Source organism: Fringilla coelebs, assembly GCF_963513975.1.
Source record: "Fringilla coelebs genome assembly, chromosome: 4".
Lineage (NCBI taxonomy): Eukaryota > Metazoa > Chordata > Aves > Passeriformes > Fringillidae > Fringilla > Fringilla coelebs.
Genome location: NC_140032.1, coordinates 40,309,492 through 40,330,234, shown reverse-complemented (window position 1 = coordinate 40,330,234; position 20,743 = coordinate 40,309,492). Strand labels below are relative to the sequence as shown.

Here is a 20,743-nt window from a genome sequence, read left to right as displayed (position 1 = left end):
GCTTACCTGCCTTCTTCACTTGGGCCTCTAAATTCTCCTCTGCATATCAGCTTCCTTGATACTTTTTCCAGAAGACAAAGGGTCTGTTTCTGGGGCATATCAAGATTTGACTATATTCCCACAATTCTGAACAATTTGAGGATTTATTTCAGACCCATGTCAGCAGACAGTAGGCTCTTCAGACAAATGTTAGGGTCTAATCCTTTAGGATGCTCTTACCCTGTCCTTGATATCATTCTGATCAAATTGATAAATAATTAATAATTAATACCTAATCTGATCAAATTAATAAAAATCCATCTGCAATATTCAATATAAATCCAAAAGCCTGGATATTGCCATCTGATTTATTTACATTGGAATGAGTAAAGCAAGAAAGGCCATTCAGCTCAATGAGTTCTATCAAGTTTTCTCCTGAAACACCAGCTGTCTCCATGCTGCATTAGAAGATTCAGGGCTTTCATCTGTGTGTGTGAATGCCACTCCCAGCTCCAAAGTTCAGGCCAAATTCTTTTTCAGTCCACTCCTCCATCATTTTTGTTTCTTTACAGAGATGCTCAAACAATATTAAGCACATATAAGCACCAAGATGACAGGTCTAATGATAAATTTTACCCTTCAGCAGTCTAGGACATAGAATTACATGTTTTAATTCATTTAGAGAAAACCCAGACATCCTCAAATCATACGTACTTTGGATAAAACCATTGTGTCTGCTCTGTAATGACTCTGCAGTGTGTGGCTCAGTGGCACTCTTCTCAAAATACAACAGACTCGCTTCATTCTCCACAAATCTTGGATATTCAGCACTTTCAGAAACAGTAACTTGAAACTGAGTCTAATGTATCCTACTGGAAGACAAGAACAACTTCACTAAAATCGATTGAATCACAATAAGTAGCAGATGAAATCCAAGCAGATTACTGTATAATATTTGATAATATATTGCAAAATTCTTGCAAAAGACTGCACCTTATTTGTGATTATTAAAGCAGATTAAGTACTGTAATAACAAAATACATTTTTGTTTTCTTGTATTTTTCTGTAGTTTAATGTTTTCTTCTCAGGTCTGTTCAGGATCTGAATTTGCCAGTGGAGTGTGCAAAGGGCATTTTCCTGTTCTAGTTACCAAACACCTGGAGGACAGTCCATCTTGGTTTAAACACACTAGAAAACCAGGTTAAATAAAGGTAAATTGTTCTCCAAAATGCTGATCCAAAATGCTCAGACTTCTTTAGAGATTTAAACTCTATGCCCCCACTCTCCTGTTAACATGGCCTTATGAACACCACTAAGGAAAAAAAGGTGTTTTAAGGTTTTTGTTCTTCCCAAATTCTGATTCTGTGCATCTACTTCTGCAATGATATCTTTCAAACAGCCAGAGGGAAAACAAATCCTATTTTGTGTATCAAATACTTTGCTTTAAGGATTTGATATACAGTGCCAAAGCAGTTCCTCTGAGAATTTCTGACAAAAATTTCCTGACAGAGGGATGCCCTTTCTTGAACTGAAAACTATCAAGATCTCACTCAGAGGAGAAGGATAAAGGGAGTTCATAGAACTTGGAACTAAATGACTTTAAACTTTCAGGAACAAGGCAGAGTATGTTATTTCTGTCCAGACAAAAAGTATTGCTTGATATTTAAAACTGATTAAAACAAATATTCTGGATGGAATCACTGTTTATGAGAAGACAGAGGATAAATTATATGCACAAAGTAAAATGTTGGGACAAGCAACACTAAAAAGGGAAACCTCTAAGAAGCAGTTTAACATATGGTTTAAAATTATTAAGAAAAATTAAATGCACTTACTTAACAGCACTTTATGGAAATTTTCTAGTCATCTATGATTTCCTCAATGGTGTGTGTATTTGAAAAGGCCAGAAGAATTATAGTATTTAAAATCAATAATACATGATACCATTTTGAATTAGAAGGCAAAGTGTTCATAGAAAAGCATATTTTCTACTTTTGACTTCCTCCTATACTATGGGTACTCTTATTTAATGGCTTGAGTGTAGCTGAAATTTTAAAATATTTCACTATTTTCTGACCTTAGATTCTTAAGATATTTTTTGTGATCACTAATTGCAACATTAATATCATTCTCCCTATTCACTGTCTGGCACTACAGTATTTTGATGTAAATACTGCAAAGCATTTTGTTACTCAATGGATAGTGAGAGGGAAAGCCATGTTACAGGTAAAGGGTAATTGGACTCAGTGAATTCCTGACTTTAGATACTAAAAAAATCTCTGTGAAAAAATATGTTTTTTTTAATTTAAAGGAAACACATCATACTTGTTCAGGTCAGTGTGAAAAGGAATATTACAAAATTATGCTTGTTCTACAAGCTAAGTGGTTCTTAGGTACATATAATGGTTCAAACACTTATACAAATGTGAGGGTCACAATTTAAAACAAGGATTGCCTTGAACAACAAGAGAAGATGTGACTGGCAGTACAACACTTGCTGAAGAGTTGTTGAATTTCAACAATTTAGTTCACTTGTATAAACTAATACTTAAGAATTACTGAAGGTTAGAATAAAAACAGGATAAGAGTTTTCTATTTAACTAGCTTTCTATTATATGCCTATGTATCAGGGAGAAAGAGGTTTTTGAAGAATAGAAGAATGATTTGGAATTATATTGATATGAAAAAATTTGAGTGGGAATAAAATGCCTTAAATTCCCCAAAAGTTTATTATTTAAATGGAAGTATATTTGGAGAAGCAATGGAGAAATTTAATTTATCTTATTTTCATATTACTAAATTATCATCTCTCTGTAAGGTGTGTAAATCATAATAGTATTAATGAATCATAATAGAATTAATGAAAGACTTAAAGAAAAATCACATTTGATGAACTGAGAACATTTTGTCCTTGGCACATTTAAAATGTTTAGGAAACCAGAAAAATACTCTGTGGAGCACCAGGTAATGTATTTGACATTCTCATGTATGTGTGATGGTCAAATAAGCCCTTCATTTTTTAGGATAAAGCACATCAGATACTTAGGTCTTCTTGAAGAAGGCTTCATTTATGTACAAATATTTCTGGTTATTTCTCCATTATGGCTAGTAGTTAACTAGCAGTTCATCCCCTCCTAGGAGGCCTCTACCCTTGGAACATCATGGCTTTATTGTGCCTCATGCACACTTATTTACATAAGCAAACAAAATGAGGGCAAGCACGAAAAATGGGAACACACAATCATTTCTGCTATCAGCACAAGGGAAGATGGCACACGTAGCAAGATTTCTGTTACAGAAGATTTCTCTTACAGAACAGCAGGTTATGGACCCCAAAACTAGTATCAAAAATGATGATGAAAAATAAAATATTTTAACTTCTCCGACCTTAGTCCAAAACAGCAGCGTCATGGCATTGACTGGAATTCTCCTAGACCCTGTGCTTTAGAAAGTTGTATCTAAAGTTTGGTTTGAAATCTGGAACCAAGGCTTATCTTCATCACATTCTGAGCCCCAAAACACTGAAGATTCTGTACTAAACTGAAGATAATGTTCCTGCCTGCAAAAATAAGGCAAACACCTCTCTTCAGTGAAATAAATAAGAGGTGTTCTATTTGGGTTTTCAAAACACTCAGAGGGAGGAAAATCTCCAGCACAAGACTGGGATCATCCAAGGTAAATAGAGTTTAGCAAAATAGGTAAAGTAAAAGCAATATTTGTGAAAATGTAATATGATTTAAGATGAAAATGATTAATCATTTTAGCCAAAACTGATCTGAGCATCAAATACAACTCCAAAGGTCATGCTGATCTTGTGGGAGAGAGGCTCTCTCCCATAGATAAATCTTGCATTTAAGCTTACAAGGTAAAAGAGGACAACATATCAATGCCAGCAGGACCAGGAAAATGATTGTCTCTCTACTTGGCATTGGTGAAGCCTCACCTTGAATACTCTTTCCAGTTCTTGGCCCACCACTGCAAGGAAGACTTTGCTGGAACATGTCAAGCACTGGAGCTAATGGAGGGTCTAGAGATTAAGTCCTACAAGGAGCACTTGATGGAGCTGGGGTTATTTAATCTGGGAAAAAGGAGGCTCAGGGGTAACCTTATCACACTCTACACCTGCCTGAAAGGAGGGTGTAGTCAGGTGGAGGTCAGCCTCCTTTCCCAGACAATCAGTGACAGGACAAGAGGAAACAGCCTCAAACTGCACCAGGGGGGTTCAGGTCAGATATCAGGAAGGATTTCTTCACTGAAATTAAACACTGGAATGGGCTGATCATGGAAGAGAGCAGTGTTTCTGTCATTCTATGATTCTGTGATTCTAAGCACAAATGCCATCCCAGATGTCCATCTAACTGGAAATTCAAAGGACCCAGGAGCTACCGAATGGTGGAGGAGAGGACATGGAGATCCAGCCTGAACAGCATTCAGTTATGTCATTCTGCTCTCAAAGTATAGGGAGAAAGTTTATTTGGAAACAGCATCCAAGTACACTTTACAAGTGTATCTCCTTATGTAATCTTTACAGTCAACACAGAGAAAATGGATATTTATTTACAGTTTTAATCAGAACACTTAAAAACTAATTTTCCGTAACTTGGAGACTTAGCTCCTCTTCCCTTCTCATTTATGCAATAATTTTTCTTATGCTGTTTCTTCTACTTCTTTGCAGTATTGGCTGCAGCATTAGCAATTATTTAGCACAGGTCTACTGAGATGAGGGTCAGAGGGGGGAAGGAATCTTCTTGTGGAAGATTCCAGGAAGTTACTGGGGTATGGTGAATTATTGTTCGCTTTTTTTCTTGAATCTTATACAAGGACAGTACTGAAAAATATTACCAGGCAAATACTTTTTTTTTTTTTTGTCAGAGGTTTAATGACAGTTAAATGGAAAGCATATACCTAAGTTTTCATTACTAGAGAAAAAAATATAAAAAGAAGCATTGCAAAATGAGAGAAGTATTATCCATCCATGTGTAAAGGACACATACCTTGAGAAGATTAAAAATAAGAACATTACCATCATGACTAATAACAGGAAACTATTTTTTTCATCTATTAGATTAAAATAAGAACAAGTTTAATATTCATAAGCTAGAAGAAGCAATCTTTCATGCATTAGTTCTAAATAGAAAAAAGCAATTTCAGTATCTTTCAGTCTTTTATCAGTAACTGAATTTGTCATACTTTGTGAAAGATAGCTCACTGAAGACAGTTTTAAATCATTTTTAAAGTAGTAGCACACCAACAGGGCATTTAACCCATTAAGAGGTGACAGGCAGGATAGATTCAAGTGAAATAGTATTTTTAACTCCTGTTCATGAATTTTTATCAGTAGTGTTAATAGATTTTTGACTCATGGTCTTGTTAGTACTTTCTCTGAAAATTTCTTATTATTTAAACAAAAAAAAAATCTCTGTCCCCCTTCCCCACAAAAAAACCCATCAACACCCTTCAAATCCAAACAAAAACACCCCAACATAAAACTCCTTGAACAACCTGGAATCTGAATTACCTGTGCTAAAAAAATATAAACATATCTTAGAAGATGATCTCTTGACTCTCAGGTTCCAAACTTATCAGAATCTCTTCCTTCCTTAATATAACAAGGAAATAGTTCACCCCACTGCTTTTGTTGCCATTATTGTGTTTTGCATAATGCCATACTCACTGACTATAAAACAAAATGCTCCTAACATCAGCATAAGTGGGATTTCACCCATTTATTCCAAATTTAATTATTGTGATACCATGAAGCACTGCAAGTGAGGATTTTAATTTTTTTTTAAAATTCCAGTATTACATAGAATGGACTGATAGTGTGTGGAGGTAGGAGTTGGACACCCTCTGTTCTTTAGGTTCTTTAAGAGGTTCCACATTAGGAGGATTTAAAGTTTAATATCAATTTTACTTTATATAATTGTTGTTTCACAGCATTTTGATTTCATAGGGTATTACAGCAGCACACTGAAATCATACCAGGAACACGAGGTAGCTATTGCAATGGGCAGTTGAATCACCATGCACACATGGTTCCCATTTCCAGTCCCCGTACTCCCATCATCATGGCGCTGGGTGTGTCAAGCCCCCAGAAAGGAGTACAGGGATGAACCAGGTCAAGCCCATTACTCTCTTCAAAGTTCATTTTAGTAGCTGGCCAGCTTTCAAACTCAGCCTTGGGTTGAGCCACATGTACACTTTCTGCCCCCATGCTGCTCCGGCTAGCTCAGAGCAGTAGCCTCCACTAATTATCTCAGCAAAAGCTGTTTATACAACCTGATGACTCATGGTACAGTTGTGTATCTCAGCCAAAGTTTACTTTTCAGTCCCCCTAAAAAAATGCAGCTTTCTTTAGAATAATTGGTCATTCTTGACATTCTTCCCTGAGCTCATTATTTTTGCCCTTCTCCTCCAAGTCTTCCTCCATTGCGGGGAGATTGGTCACAGTGAAGCAGTGTCACTGTGGTCCAAGTGCAAAGGTTCTCAACTGCTGGGCTCCATCTCACATCTCCCTAATTAGTGGATGTATGTACTGAATGACTTTTTCCTCTCTCTCACCTCATATGCTCTATCTTGCTGCTTTCTGAACTTGGCTGAAATTAGGATTTTTAGACACTAAGTTGTTACTAAGTTTTTTTCTCATTTGACAACAGTTTTCACAAAAACATTTGTCATATTTATGGATCATTACAGCTAAATAATGCTTAAATATGTCTTTTTAAAAATCCTTATGTGTTCTACATTTTAGTTGCTAGCCTCAACACAAAGTTTTCAGTAGGTTTCTTTAGGAACTGCTTAAGATGAAGACCAAAATGCAAAGGACAAACTGATGAAAAGTGAACAGGACTTTGCCTGTGTTACAGTGATTCTTTTGAAGACACGACCACAGTTATTGCATGAGCTCTCCTATCTCAGATTGATTAGTAATTTAACAGATAATTCTATTCCACCTCTGAACCATACTATAAATGCCTAGAAAACATTTACTAGACAATCTGTGACTAAGGATACACTTAAGTGGTTGTGTTCGTATTTGGACACATACTCAGATCTTATCTACAATGGTTTTCTCAAGTCCTCCTTCCCTCTCCCATAGCTATTCAGATACATCAAAAGAAGCACTTACCTCTGCATACTTCATCCTTTAAAACTTCTGCAATCAGCTTAGGATTTCCTGGAATCCAAGAAACATGTTCCAGATTGTAAATGAGAATGTTCTTGATTTAAAGTGAGATGTTCCGAGTGAAGGATTTCAAGTGACAAAATATACTGTTTTTTGAGTTTTGCTCAGGCCATGCTTTAGCCCAACTAGAACACTTGCAGGTTTTGCATTAAACTCAATCAGAAACTTAAACTAAAACAAATTAAGTCTCCATCCCCAAGCTGTAATGATAGAATCACAAGACAACTGAGGTTTGAAGGGCGCTTGGCAGGTCTCTAGTCCAACACTGCTAGTCCCAGTTGGTTCCACTAAAGGTCAGATAGGCATAATCCAGACAGTTGTTCATAAACTCCTAGCATGGAGACTGCATAGTCTCTCTAAGCAACATGCTCCCAACATGCTTGACTGTCATCACAGCTTTTCCTTATATCCAGCCTGAAACTCTTGATTTAATTTATGCTGCTGTCTTGTTCTCCTGCTATGTACAGCTGCGAAGAATCTAACCCTGTCTCTTTTATAACTTCTTATGGATACTGGCAGGCTGCACAGCTATGAACATTCTAACCCTGTCTCTTTTATAACCTTTCATGGGTACTGGCAGGCTGCTATTAGGCCTCCCTGGAGATGTTGCCTCTCTGGGTTGAAAACACCTGCTTACATCAGCTTTCCTCATAGAGATGCCAGCAAAAAAATGGAAACAGGTTCCAGCTCTTCCCCTTATTCAGATTAAAGCTTCAGTCAGGCCACTTATATTTGAGAAAGCTGAACTTCAACTAGAAGAGCTATGAGAGCAACAATATTTGTTTAACTTCACTGAAAAAACAACGGTGAGAAGTTGTGGCCATTGTTTACACACACAGTCTGGACAATATTGTCAAAAAAGAAGTAGAATTAATGATTATTAATAATCATCATCATCATCATCATCATCATCATCATCATCACACCACTCAATCTGCTGGTCATGTCTCACTTGATGCAGACCAGGATGCAGTTGGATTTCTGGGTTGCAAATGCACACTGCTGAGTCTTGGGCTTTTAATCTAAAACCACTCCCAAGTCTTTCTCCCAAAGGCTGCCTCAACCCATTACCCACTCAGCCTGTACTTGTGCTTTCGATGTGCTAATAATGAGCTTGTGGTATAAGATGAGCTTTCCTTTGTAGCAGCCAAAGGAAACTTCTCCAGTTAAGCTTTTCTAAAAAAATTTCTTTCCACACCACATATGATTTTGCATATATAAAAATACATCTATTTTCATATATCCATTTAAAATAATAGGTGCTTTTGAATAGTCAGTTTACTTGCCAGCTCAGTGGATGATTGGATGATTCACCAAAGTCAGGACTGTTTAAAATTTATGGGGTTTATTCTCCTTTTGTCAAGCATTTTCTACATACAGAACATTCACGTGGTATAAATTACAGAACAAAACCTGCATGAGACAGACTACTGCAGTTGAGTAACAGACAGTTTACATGATTATTGTTTGTTCACAATGGAGAGGAGTTCTTAAAAAGGAAAATAGATTCAGGAGCTAGAAATGTAAGCAAATTTTTATCTCAGTTAAAGCTACTTACCAGGAGGTTCGCTCAAGCTAAAGAGAGATCTACTGTACCACACAGGGCAGAATGCTCAATGCACACAAGATTACAATGCTAGAAAATTCCAGATTTCAAAGCAATTTTACACAATCTAAATTGCAGTAAAACTTTGTTTAAAAAAAGATTTTTTTTTTTCTGATTGCCTTCAGTAAATGGAGGTCATTTTAAGAGCTTATAAGCATTCTTTAGCAAAAACATAATAAAAATAAAAATACTCTTGAACTTCTAAGTCATTGCTCTGAGTCTGGATAGATGTTCACTGCTGGCTTTCTATTGACTTGGTATTCTACTTCTGGGAATCTTATTTTTCCCATCTACATGCTTAACCAGTGTTATATTAGATTACTAAGTAAACAAACTATAAAAAATACAAAGTTTTGTTGTTTGTTTTTTGTTTTTGTCTTGGTTTTTTATGCACTAATCCAGTTGGATGCAAAAACTAGAAAATCTGTTGAGCTAACCAAATGGTTTAACAAATAGGAATCAATGGTACAATGAATAAGGAAAAATGTTATCTACTGGTCGTAGACTTCAGTTCTTTGAATTCTCATTTTCTTAAAATGCATTCTCTTTATGTTTAATTAACAGTTTCCTCAATGATATAAGTGAAGCTTTGTGATGCCAGGTTTTAAGAATGTGGTATATTCTGAAAGGATGTGCAATATTTCTCTTCAGTAGGCTTGAAACTACTTGCTGGCGACACCCTGTGATAGCTGAAAAACCTAGCATCTATTTTTTTTTTCTAAAAAAAGGTAAAGCTTCTGCAAGCAGCTTTCTCAACTAAGACACCATAAAAATAAACTCCAAAACGCAGTGATCAGAAAACACTGCAAATACAATTTTTCTTTTTTTTTTTTCCTGTCCATGTATGTTGCACAACTTGTCATCTGGAATTTGATAGAAGAACTTTGTTTCCAATGACAAGCAATCCTGTAGCCACGGTGGGAATAAATTTTATAATTTCTATGTTTGTCTTTCTTGTGAGACTTTCGCTTCAAGGCACAAAAAGATTTAAGAGTGGACTGGACAGGACATAACATTTCAGCTTAAGGAGTCAAAGTTTGTTGTACAATAGCTCTTGTTCTGTGTCTGAAGCAAAAAAAACCAAAATTTGAATAATATTTAAGTCTTCCATTTACAAATGCAAAGTATCATATTAAATTTCCTGAAGCTTTTTTGGTTGTTTTTTTTTTTATTCTTTTTTTACACTAATTTATTATACTTATCATCAATTTCAACATTTAGTTATTTCAAACAACACAATCTTAGCTGATAATTAATAAGGAGTACCATTATCAAATAGCCATCATTTTAGTCACTTTATCTGGAAGCTGATTCAAATTGTGCACATGTCAAAGAAACAACCAGTATAGAAGGGCCTAACAATTTAAAATTAGAATTGTGTAAATTTGAAGAATGGGGTAATTTAAGTGCAATGTACTGTAAAACTATTAACTCAGTAAATATCTAACACAGATTCTTATGCTTCCCCAACCCAAACTACTGTGTTGCCTCTCTCAACTTCGGTGATTTCACAATTTAACTTATTGAGCCGTCCATCCAGGATAAACAGAGATTCCTTGGAAGGGGTCATGAGATACTGACCAAAAAGGCCACTGTCTTTGATAAGACGGTTCTTACTGTTCCAAGGCCATTCACCTGCCTTCATGGGTTCCTTCAGACTCTTCACCATCTTCACCTTGCCAGAAGAGAGCTCCATGAAGAGAACATCAGTTTGTGTGCTGGAGCTGCAGTAGACGTTGTATTGATGAGCTTCCGTGAAGGACGGCTGAAAAGCTACATCAGATATGTGCAAATTAGTGTGAATGTCAAACGCATCCTGTATTTCTCCTCTCACTGTTATGGACTGGATCCTCAGGAGGCCTTTAGCATCATCAATGCTGAGAAGGTAGTGTCCATCTGGAGAGACGTGTGGCGTGCCCGTCACGTCGCCGTTGTATCCGATCACGGAATCGGTAACGCTGTCCACTATGAGCTGCGGCAGGACAGCCCCAGTGGTGTCAGGCTTGCAGCAGATAAAAAGATATCCTCCAAGATGTGTATAAGCCAGTGACTCAGGAATGCAATTATAATCCTTTAAACTAACTGTCTTGATGTACGACATCGTTTCTAGATCAATTTTTTGGAGCACGGGTTCGTCCTTGTGAAGAATATATCCAAACCTGAAAGGAAATGCACAAAACCAAAGTCAGAGTTACTGTGTGCATAATATATGAATGGGGAAAACACCATGAGCAAAGGAGATAATATGTGCAACAGTGTATTGCTATACATCTCAGCTTCAGATGTTTCAGATATTAAGCAGTTTATAATATTTTATTTTTAGAGTTGTAATTTAGAATGCATTAAAAAAATGCCTAAAACCCATTTATTTGATTAATGGGAAAATTCTTTTTTCCTACTGACGCAGGGAAGAAGTAAACCATTACTTTTTATATCTAGTCACTTCTAACTTTTACAAAAGCCAGGAAGGAGAAAAAAATTAAATATCAATAGAGACCACATCCCAGACATTTGAATTCAGTTCATAGAGCTCTTCAACTTACTTGGGAACATCAGCTTAACCCAGCGCTCATTTTTATTCAGATCATTATCTGAATCTTCCTTATTTTAATTCAATAGAAATGAAAATCATAAAAGGATTTAGGTTTATGCCTCCTAATTACCCAAACACCATATTTCTTACAATTTCAATGATCCTTTATGCTCTTTCATACATCAAGAAACTTTCACTGAACATGAATAATATGGTTACATTTTAAAATCCTAGAGCTGATTGATTGTAACCTTTTAATATAACTATGTCACTATTCTTTAATGGTAACGTATATGTTCTGACTGCACAATCAATTGACTATATATATATATATATGCAGAAAAGATACTTCTACCTATTATGGAGCCATGTGAAAGTATATTAGCTTTACTTATCTAAGTAGCTTACACAGCACTTTCCCCAAACAGCTGTTTTCTTTTGGCACATTTCTTGGCACTTTCCTCTGAATCTTTGATCCTAAAAATGAGGCTGCATGATTATAATCTAAAAATACCTTTCATGTCCTTTTGATATAAAGCCATATGACAGCCAGAATGTCCCAACAATTGAGTTGACACTAACACAAAATTTTCACACTATACTTGTAGCCCCAGTGTACTTACTAATCAGTGACCTGCCAAAGTAACAGGCAAAAACCGTTTCAGGACATTGTTCAGGCAGTCCCTCAGCACAAGGTAGGGTGAATTACATTTGCACTTTCTACTGAACTGATGTAAGAACACTTTTAATTTTAGCTCCACCTTCCAAAATCCTTGCATACTGCTTCAGTATCATAAAAGCACAGAACTAAGGAACTATTTCAATTGTTAGGGACCTTAGGATTTCATTTGGTCCAAATCCTGCCCAACGAAGGCTCAGTGTGAATCACACTGTGCAGAATTACAATTTGATCTGATTATAAGATCAATTTTGTCTTTAATTATTCAGCCACTTATAAATACATTAATTCAATCATCTTGGTCAGCAAAGTGTGAGTGAGCTTTTTTGGAAGTTATGTCTGGATAATTTACTTAAGATAATGTTACTTTTCTATTCACGATGTCTGCTGTTCTGTCATAGAAAAAGATTGGGATCATTAGGCAGAATTTATTTTTCGATTTTTTTGGCCACATAACATCTGTTTCTTAATCTTTTTGGGTAGCCATTAACTCATTTATTCCTGGTTTCAATTAGTAAGTATTTTTCAGCTATAAGAAAGAGACCTATGCTATATTATCCACAAAATTTTCCTGTAATAGAAAAGGTTAAATAGGTAACACCACTGACATTACACATCTCCATGTTTAATAACCAGTGTTAGACACAGGAGCAGTGCTTATAAAAGGACAATAGAATTGGCTTATTGATTGTGTTTTTACATAACCATGTAAAGCAAAAATCAGTGAACCGTCTAGAAACAGGAGTATTCACAAGAAGATAGGGAAAATACATAATTTTAAGGTCAATGTGAAGACAGGTACTGAATAACTTAAGTTTAAACTATTATAATATTATTTAATCTATTTTAATAAGAGAACACAGTGCAGAGAGTTTTTGCTTTAACTACTTTTGATCTCAATTTCAGTTGCAAACACACAGTACATTTTTTGTTTGAGACTGGCAAGCTGACATTGGGTTTGAAAATATTATTTTTTCTCTTTCAGCATACCAATATATAGTCATGGGAAAAATCAGGAAATCTTTTTTAAAAGTGAAAGAAACGTCTCTCACTGAGTTGTTTTTAGCTTGCATAGGTATTAAACCGCAGACTTATATCCAAGTGAAATTTTCCAATATACATAAACATACACCAAATCCTTACTGTGATTTTGAAAATACAGCAGTCCTCATCTACATGATTAAGTCTATAAATGTTTCTTAATATTTGGCCAGTTGTTTTCAGAAACTGGAATAAAAATAATAACATATTCTCCTCTGTAAAAATAAAAGCTGTCATTTAATATTTCAATAGATTTGATACATTTTATTCTATATATGTGTGAGAGAAAACACAAGTAATCTTTTAAAAAGAAGGTAGTCCTTTCTTAAAAACCCAAATGAATTCTTTACCATTTTTCTCCCACAAAACAAATTTAAAAATCTAAATAGGTATGTTTTAAACTGGTCAAAAACGAAACTTTTTTTTTTTCATTTATCACATATTGAGCAAGAAGAAGAAATTTTTGTGCTGCTTGACAATTCATTTTTTTCTAAAGATTATTCCAGGTCATAATAATGACCTTCTTCTAAAGTAAAATACAAATGCAAAACAAGATTATCATCAATTATCTAAATCAGCAATTCGTACTTGCTGATTTAAATTGTGATTAAAATGAAGTATTCAATCAATTTGATTCAAAGAAATCTGCCTTATGATTATTTGATTAAACAGTGTTAACGATCAATTTATGTGACTTTTTTGCATCCAAATATTATTGATTTCAAGAGGAATATGTAAGTTACTAATCTTTGCTTCTCAAATATTATTCCCAGAATGTATGCTTTTGAACCACAGGTACACTCAACCCACGTTTACTTTGGTTACATAAACTCTTTGATTACCAAATGTGAATGTCTTGTCTAAGGTTAAAAGAAAAAGGTCTTGTCTACCTTCCCTAGGGGAACCATCAACTGTACACGTTTGGCATCTAGCTTTGCCCACAGAGGATGCTGCCATTGGGCTGCACTCCAGCTTCTCACTGCCTGCTGCTACCTTCTCTCACACAAATCCCCTAAACTCAAAAGGTTTGCATAAGCATCCCCCAATGCATGTCAACAGGATAAATTTAGCTACTGGGGAATAATTAAGATCCTTTAAATGTTTTTTGTTGACTAACCTGGTTAGTGTGAATGAAATATCTTAGGAGGTGTGGAAGAATGTTGATGTAAGCCTTCCCACTAGCAGAGACAGATTTAATAAAAATTATGCTTGTCTGCAGCTAGGGCCTCCAGATCTCCAGACTTAGCCAGCAAACACATTTTAAAACAAACCAGCTGATAACATAAGGGTACTAGTTTCTTTTCTAGCTTTATCTATCTCTTTGTAATATTTAGTTCACAGTCCAAAAAGCCGCAAGTAAAAAGTTTACAGTATTGTGGACAGACTGTTCCTGGGAGGTAAACAGTGGCTTCAGCTTTAGTAATTGAGTTTAACTGAAAACTCTAGAAACTGGCTTCAATATTTTACCCACTTTATCTGATGTCATATTTTTAATGCACTTGTGAAATTTACTGTCCCTTGCTTTGGAGCTATTAAGGAACTTGTTTTTATATGCTACAGCAGCTAACCATATGTATTCTGATAATCAGTTATACCTGAATGCCTGTTTACAATGTATCTTACTTATAAAGTGTGCAAAGAGCAGTTTAATGCATTTTTTCAGTGGTTATTTATTTTCAACTCACAATTATTTACAGCTATCCATGCTATTCATTGCATTCTATTTACTTCTGTATTGGAAACAAAGGTTTGGGAGATAGGCTCTCTTTCCTTCCTTAGAGAACTGTCTTCTCTAGCCCTGATAAAATATAACTCCATTTTCTTGTAACATTAACATGCAAAAGACTTTTTGCTTTATAATGTTTTCTAGTTCAAACTTTAAAAAGTCACTGCTTTGGACACAGATGTAAAATTAGCCCACAGTGTAATGTTTCTGGAGCTGCATACACTGAGAGATCAGTTGTGTGAGCAGAATAATGTATAGAACATACATAGCAGTTTATAGGTACTGATTTCAGAGCACTGTACAGATAATACAGAGGGTAAAGAAAGCTGAATGACTGGCCTAAGGCTAAATAATAATCCATTGGCATAGTCCAGGTGAAATACAGTTTATCTAAGGCCCAGCATGGTTTCTAACCTATCATGCTACAGGTTACTAGAGAGGTACTAGAGAGACAGATGTGAGAGGAAAACATACAAAAATATATAACTTTGAATAAGAGTATACAATATCACTCCATCAAAATAATGCTTTTGGTTACTAAAAATAGACGTAACTTTGGACCTGGCTGGGAGAGAAGTTGGTAAAATTTCATGAAGGATCTACCCTTCCCAAAACCAGGAGAATAGCTGCCAAAAGCCATTTATTGGAACTAACAGGATTTTATCAATACTACTGTTTAAACAATTCTTTCTTGGCAGTCATACTGCCTGCAACATTTCAGTGCTCCAATTAAAATTCAGTAACACTGGACAGGGATGGAAATACCCTAACAGACCAACAATAGAGATAAAAAGAAGGGAGGGGGAAAATCATTTAAAGCTGCCAGTCTTCCTGTGTGTGAAAGGATTTTGCAAGCTGTGTGCTTCATATGTTTGTCTGCCTGTCTCAGTGAGAACTGTGTGGCTGGAGTTTTGAGAAGCTGAACAAATTGAGAGAGGTCTGTTTCTGTGCCTGTGAGGTTTGTGAGACTGATTCTGAGTCTCTGAGAATTGCTAAGCAGAGGCATAAGGATGGAAAAAGAAATGAAGTTCTGGAGGGAGAGTACAGAAGGGAAAAGGGGAAGCAAAGAAAACTGATAAGAAAAGCTAAGAATTTACTGTCTGATATAGTTTAAAAAACGAAAGAAACAAAGGATGAGAAAAAATATACTTTTGTTACCTAAGATGAGAAACCCACTGGCGACTGAGGAAGGTGATAAACAGGTTTTTTATAGGGACATATATGTGTCAGGTTAGATAATGTGTTCCTAATAATTTTGAAAGAGTTGACTAGCTCTTAGCATTTTAATAAATCTCAGAATAACAGGAAAATTTGCAAAGTCTGAGAAAAAAAGATTGTTGAAATATTCATAAGACGAAGTCAGGTATCCCAGCTAAGCTGAACAGCTTGATGCATATCCAAGGGAAATAATAAAATGGATGATATGAGAATGAATTACAGAAAATCGTGAATATAACACAGTCAACATGGGTTTATGAAAAAATTAACTTTGTCAGACAAACCTAATTTAATTTTTTTATTAGAAAACTTTCTGAAGGTAACTGAATATCAGGAGGGCATAGCTTTCTTGGAATAAAAACTCATAACTGAAAGAAAAATAATTTATCTGTAATGCAATGTAGTTTTTAATGCAGAATCATCATTTTGTAGGAAACTTCTTGGTACAAAAGCTGATACTTGACAAAATTTTCACAGATGATTTGGATGTAAATATCTATGAATGTCCATGACACTAAGGTTGTACATAATGACAGCAAAATCATTATAGTCAGTTGCTCATTCAAGCAAAATGTGTTCAAAGGTGGCCAAGTGTAAAGTTAAGCAACTTCACGTGTGAATGAGGAAAGTCTGACATGAAGATAGAACAGTAAAAAGTAGCAACTATAAAAGGATTTAATGATCATAGCAGACATGCGAATCAATATGAAATCTGAGTCTAATGAGTCAAAAATAAAACCAAGACCCAAAAGCTTCTGTAAAGTTCTTAAGCATAAAGACAAGGGAGTAAAAATAATACAACATACTCATACCTGTATTCTACACTGGGGAGATTAAACTTTATGAATGTCTTAAAGAATGCTTTATGGTTTTTTTCCAATTTCTGCCCTTCTAAAAAGGAATAAAAAAATGAGGGGCAAGGAAAATTATTATATTCAGATTATTATATCCTGAAAATTATTTGAGGAATGGAAACAATAGTTTTATGCAAGAGGCTGATTCCAATATAAAAATGATTGCATACTGAAAACAGAAAACTTTAAATTAGGAATAGGTAATTTTTCCTAACAATGGGGAAAATATGCCATTTCAACCAACTACAAGAGAAATTATGAATTTTCTGTGGTGGGACTCTCTAGGTAAAGATTATACTACTATCTACTAGGATAAGTAGGTGTAGCTTCAAAAATATCACATTCATTATCTGAATCACTGAGTGACTATTTGAAATGTTTAAAACCTAAAGTACATGCAGCAGTCAGAGAAAATGTTCTCATTGCCTCTTCTAGCTGATGGATATATGAAACACCATTTTCTTGGCTATGTTCATATAATCAAAATTGCATAGGTACAGTAGATTTTAATCTTATACATTTGATGGTGAGATACTAAGCATCATAAAATCATAGAATGATCAAGGTTGGAAAAGACCTTTAAGAGCATACAGTCTAACCGCTCCCCCAGCACTACCACTGTAACCCCTAAACCACTAAACCACATCACCATATCATCCATACACAAATGCCTCCAGGGGTGGTGACTCCACCACCTCCCAGGGCAGCCTATTCTAATGCCTGAAAAGAAGCAACCAAGTGCTTAAAATCTCATGAAATGACTGTGATTGTACACAACCCTTAGCTCACAGACACACACACAAGCAGAATGCAGAGGAATCAGCCCTTCTGCAGACCTAAGATTGTGATGCCACTTCTCCATCCACTGTATAGAAAACATCTGTTTTTTAAAACTTGTCTTACAGTTTCTGACCTTAAGTAACTGTGACTTTCACACAAGTTACTAATAATATTACAATTGCCAATCTTTCATACACACATATATTTTCAAAATTAGCATGTGTTGTCCTTGACAACACATTGATCTCCAAATTCAGAAGGTTTATTAATTGCTTGTAATGTTACTGTATTAACTATAAAAGCTATATAATGTGGTGAAAGATGGTCTAGGGCTGAATGGTCATTCTCTTGAGGTTTATTGATCTAATGGTACAAGATCATGGTGGTTAGGCTGGGGGAAGGGTGTCAGACCATGGAGACCTGCTTCAGAACAGTTACCTGTTTACACACAGCAATGATCAGTTGCAAACAAATTTCAGTCAACTCTCCAAAACCTAATTGCTGCCTTCTAACAGATGAATCTCTCTTCCCTTCTCTACACCATTATGAACCATCTCAGTATATCAGTGCCAGATTATTAATTCTGCTTCCATTGCTAGATTGGATCTCATCTTTCTGATGAGGAGACAAGAACAACTATTTTTTAAAAAATAGTACTTACCAAATTTGTAAGAAAAAAGTATTACAAGTCAATAAGGTAATAGTTTTGGATTGCACAGGTAAATAGATTGGGAGGTGCAAAAAAGCTGTATGTAATAAAACAGGGTAAGAAAATGTTGTCCTCCAGTGGTGTCTAGAGCACCAGAAAAATAGGGAAATTTCACAAAATTTATATTAGTGAGGCTTTTGTGTGAGGTCTCTGCAAACCAAATCTGTAAGTGCGTGTGCTGAGCTTTGACTCTCTCAAGATTTCTTTTTCCATTCTGAGTAAAGGAAAGCTATTAAACCTGACTAAAGAAGTCTGTACTACTACTCCAAGTTCTATAGAGATAGAACCCAATCCCCAAAGTAGCCATAACACTGTAACTATCCAAAGCACTTGGCTATCTAAAAGAACTTAAAAAATACAGTCATTCATAATTATGTCATTAAATTATGCCTGCCACCTCTGCTAATTTAGCCTGGTTTTATGATTAGGCTGTTGGAAAACAGCAAATGATAGTTGAGAACACCTTCACTTTTCTGGAATGTTTTATATATGATGGAAAATTCAATTCAAAATTTCCTCTCCTATAGCTTGGTATGTAGAAGCCTCCCACTGCTCATTAATCTCTGATTAATATTTATGACAATTTCAACCCTTATGTCTCTTCTATCCAGTGAAACAATGCACAATATCAGCACATGAAGGTGTTTCTCACAGGGCATACTGGAATCACGTGTAACTTAAACCTGGCAGGTATAAGAGCATATCTTTAGATTTCTAATTTATGGTACAGTTAATACAAGTGGGAATTGCACCCTGTGGACATATCACTCCAATTGGAGTAAATGCTAGAACTTTGAAATCTATGACTGCTTCTTTCTTCCCTTACTCCATATGAATAAACAATAATGATTTTAATCCCAGATTTTCAAGATTTTTGACCATATGTTGTGATAAAAGTTTAAATGAATTAGGGCTAATTATACTTAGCAAATCTGTAGCAGTTTCTTGTAAGAGTAGTATACTAGATTTGGCTGTGATGGAGTTAATTTTTATTATACCAACCTGCATGGTGCTGTGTTTTAAATGTATGAACAAAAGTGTTGACAACTCACCAGTGTTTTAGTTATTGTTCAGCACTGCTGGCACAGCACCAAGGCCTTCTCTGTTTCTTGCTCTGCCTTTCCCATGAGTGATCTGCAGGTTTGGATAAGGTTGGGAGGTGATACACTGGGCTACCCCAGGGGTATTCCATAACAGGTAACATTATGTCCAACAATTGAACTTCTTCCAAAACAGCTGCTGCTCCTACTAAGTGGGAGCTCAGCTGCTGGTTGGGGACAGCTCTCCATAGGGAGTCATTAGTTTTCCATAATGAGTTTTACAGAACCCAGACAAAGGGAAACTGAGGTAATTCAAATTTACTTGTCCAAACCAACTTCAAAGAGATGGGAAGAGTATCCTAAAACGTGGTAACTGCAAAATGCAATTAAAAAAAAATGCAGATCGTATGGATGATTGCCTTTTTCTAAAAAAATGAAAAACCACGCCCACATATTTAAAGTTACATAATTACAGTGACAAAGTTAACAACACTATAGATTATCAGTTCTGCTTTCATCTCACAAAATAAATTCAAGACCATATTTTTAAAGTATTTTTAAAGCATTTTAAATGTATTTAAAATATGAGATTTTGCTCCATGTTTTATGAACCTATAAGCCTGTTTGTAACACACACAGAAAAAAAAAAAGAACAGTAAACCCAGGAACTCCATCATTCTTTTCCCAAAGTAATTATCATAATTACCAATATCTTATTTCCTGAAAAACAACCTGAAGACTCTCATTGCCAAGCTGCCAAAGTAATCCCTATAGCAAATCAGATTATTGCTCTACCAAAATTAGTCCTCTCTCTTGCTCTCATCAGATTATCAAATGTCTCAGAGTGAGGGAAATCTTTTATCAAATCTTTATTTGGAACAAAGTGCTCACAAGAACTTGCCCACCACTGAGAAGCAACTTATGACATGAGGCACCAACACTAAATTCATATATTAAAAGGCATCAATTTTAGAAACCTTACTAGGTATTATTATTACTCAAAAATATCCCCAGTTTTTACAAGTATTTTTATATCCTCTCTCTTTTCATACCTAATTTTCAGGTTTTTACCTGCAAAATTCCCATCACCTTAAGTTCCATTGTTTGTAACAGGTATAAAAGGTAAAAACCAAATTTTCCTTACATGCTATACAACTTTCACTTATGAGAAAATGTGAAAGTGCAGATTATCATATCACAGGATTTATATAGCTGGCTCCCTTTCACTGCTCAAAATAAATTATTCGATCACTATCCTTTAAGGTGGGGGCTTTCAAACTAGAAAAACAAACCTTTGTTAATGTAGAAAAATGGTTTATTATGGTTCAGAAGAAGTAATGATGGGTTTACATGAAATTCCTCTCAACTTCTTTATCAAGTCTGTTCAGCCTA

At 35.4% G+C, this 20,743-nt stretch overlaps 1 protein-coding gene across 3 annotated transcripts in view; it reads right to left on the bottom strand.

Annotated features, from left to right (window-relative positions):
- Positions 1-10,227: 10,227 nt before the first annotated feature.
- The window catches only part of FSTL5 (follistatin like 5), a gene marked incomplete at both ends in the record, with an annotated part of 244,126 nt that continues 233,610 nt past the window's right edge, over positions 10,228-20,743 (bottom strand). For all 3 annotated transcript variants that reach the window (XM_084204181.1, XM_084204182.1, XM_084204183.1), the window contains one exon: positions 10,228-10,930. In XM_084204181.1, the coding sequence (XP_084060307.1) occupies positions 10,228-10,930 (703 nt within the window). The remainder of the gene's footprint in view (positions 10,931-20,743) is intronic.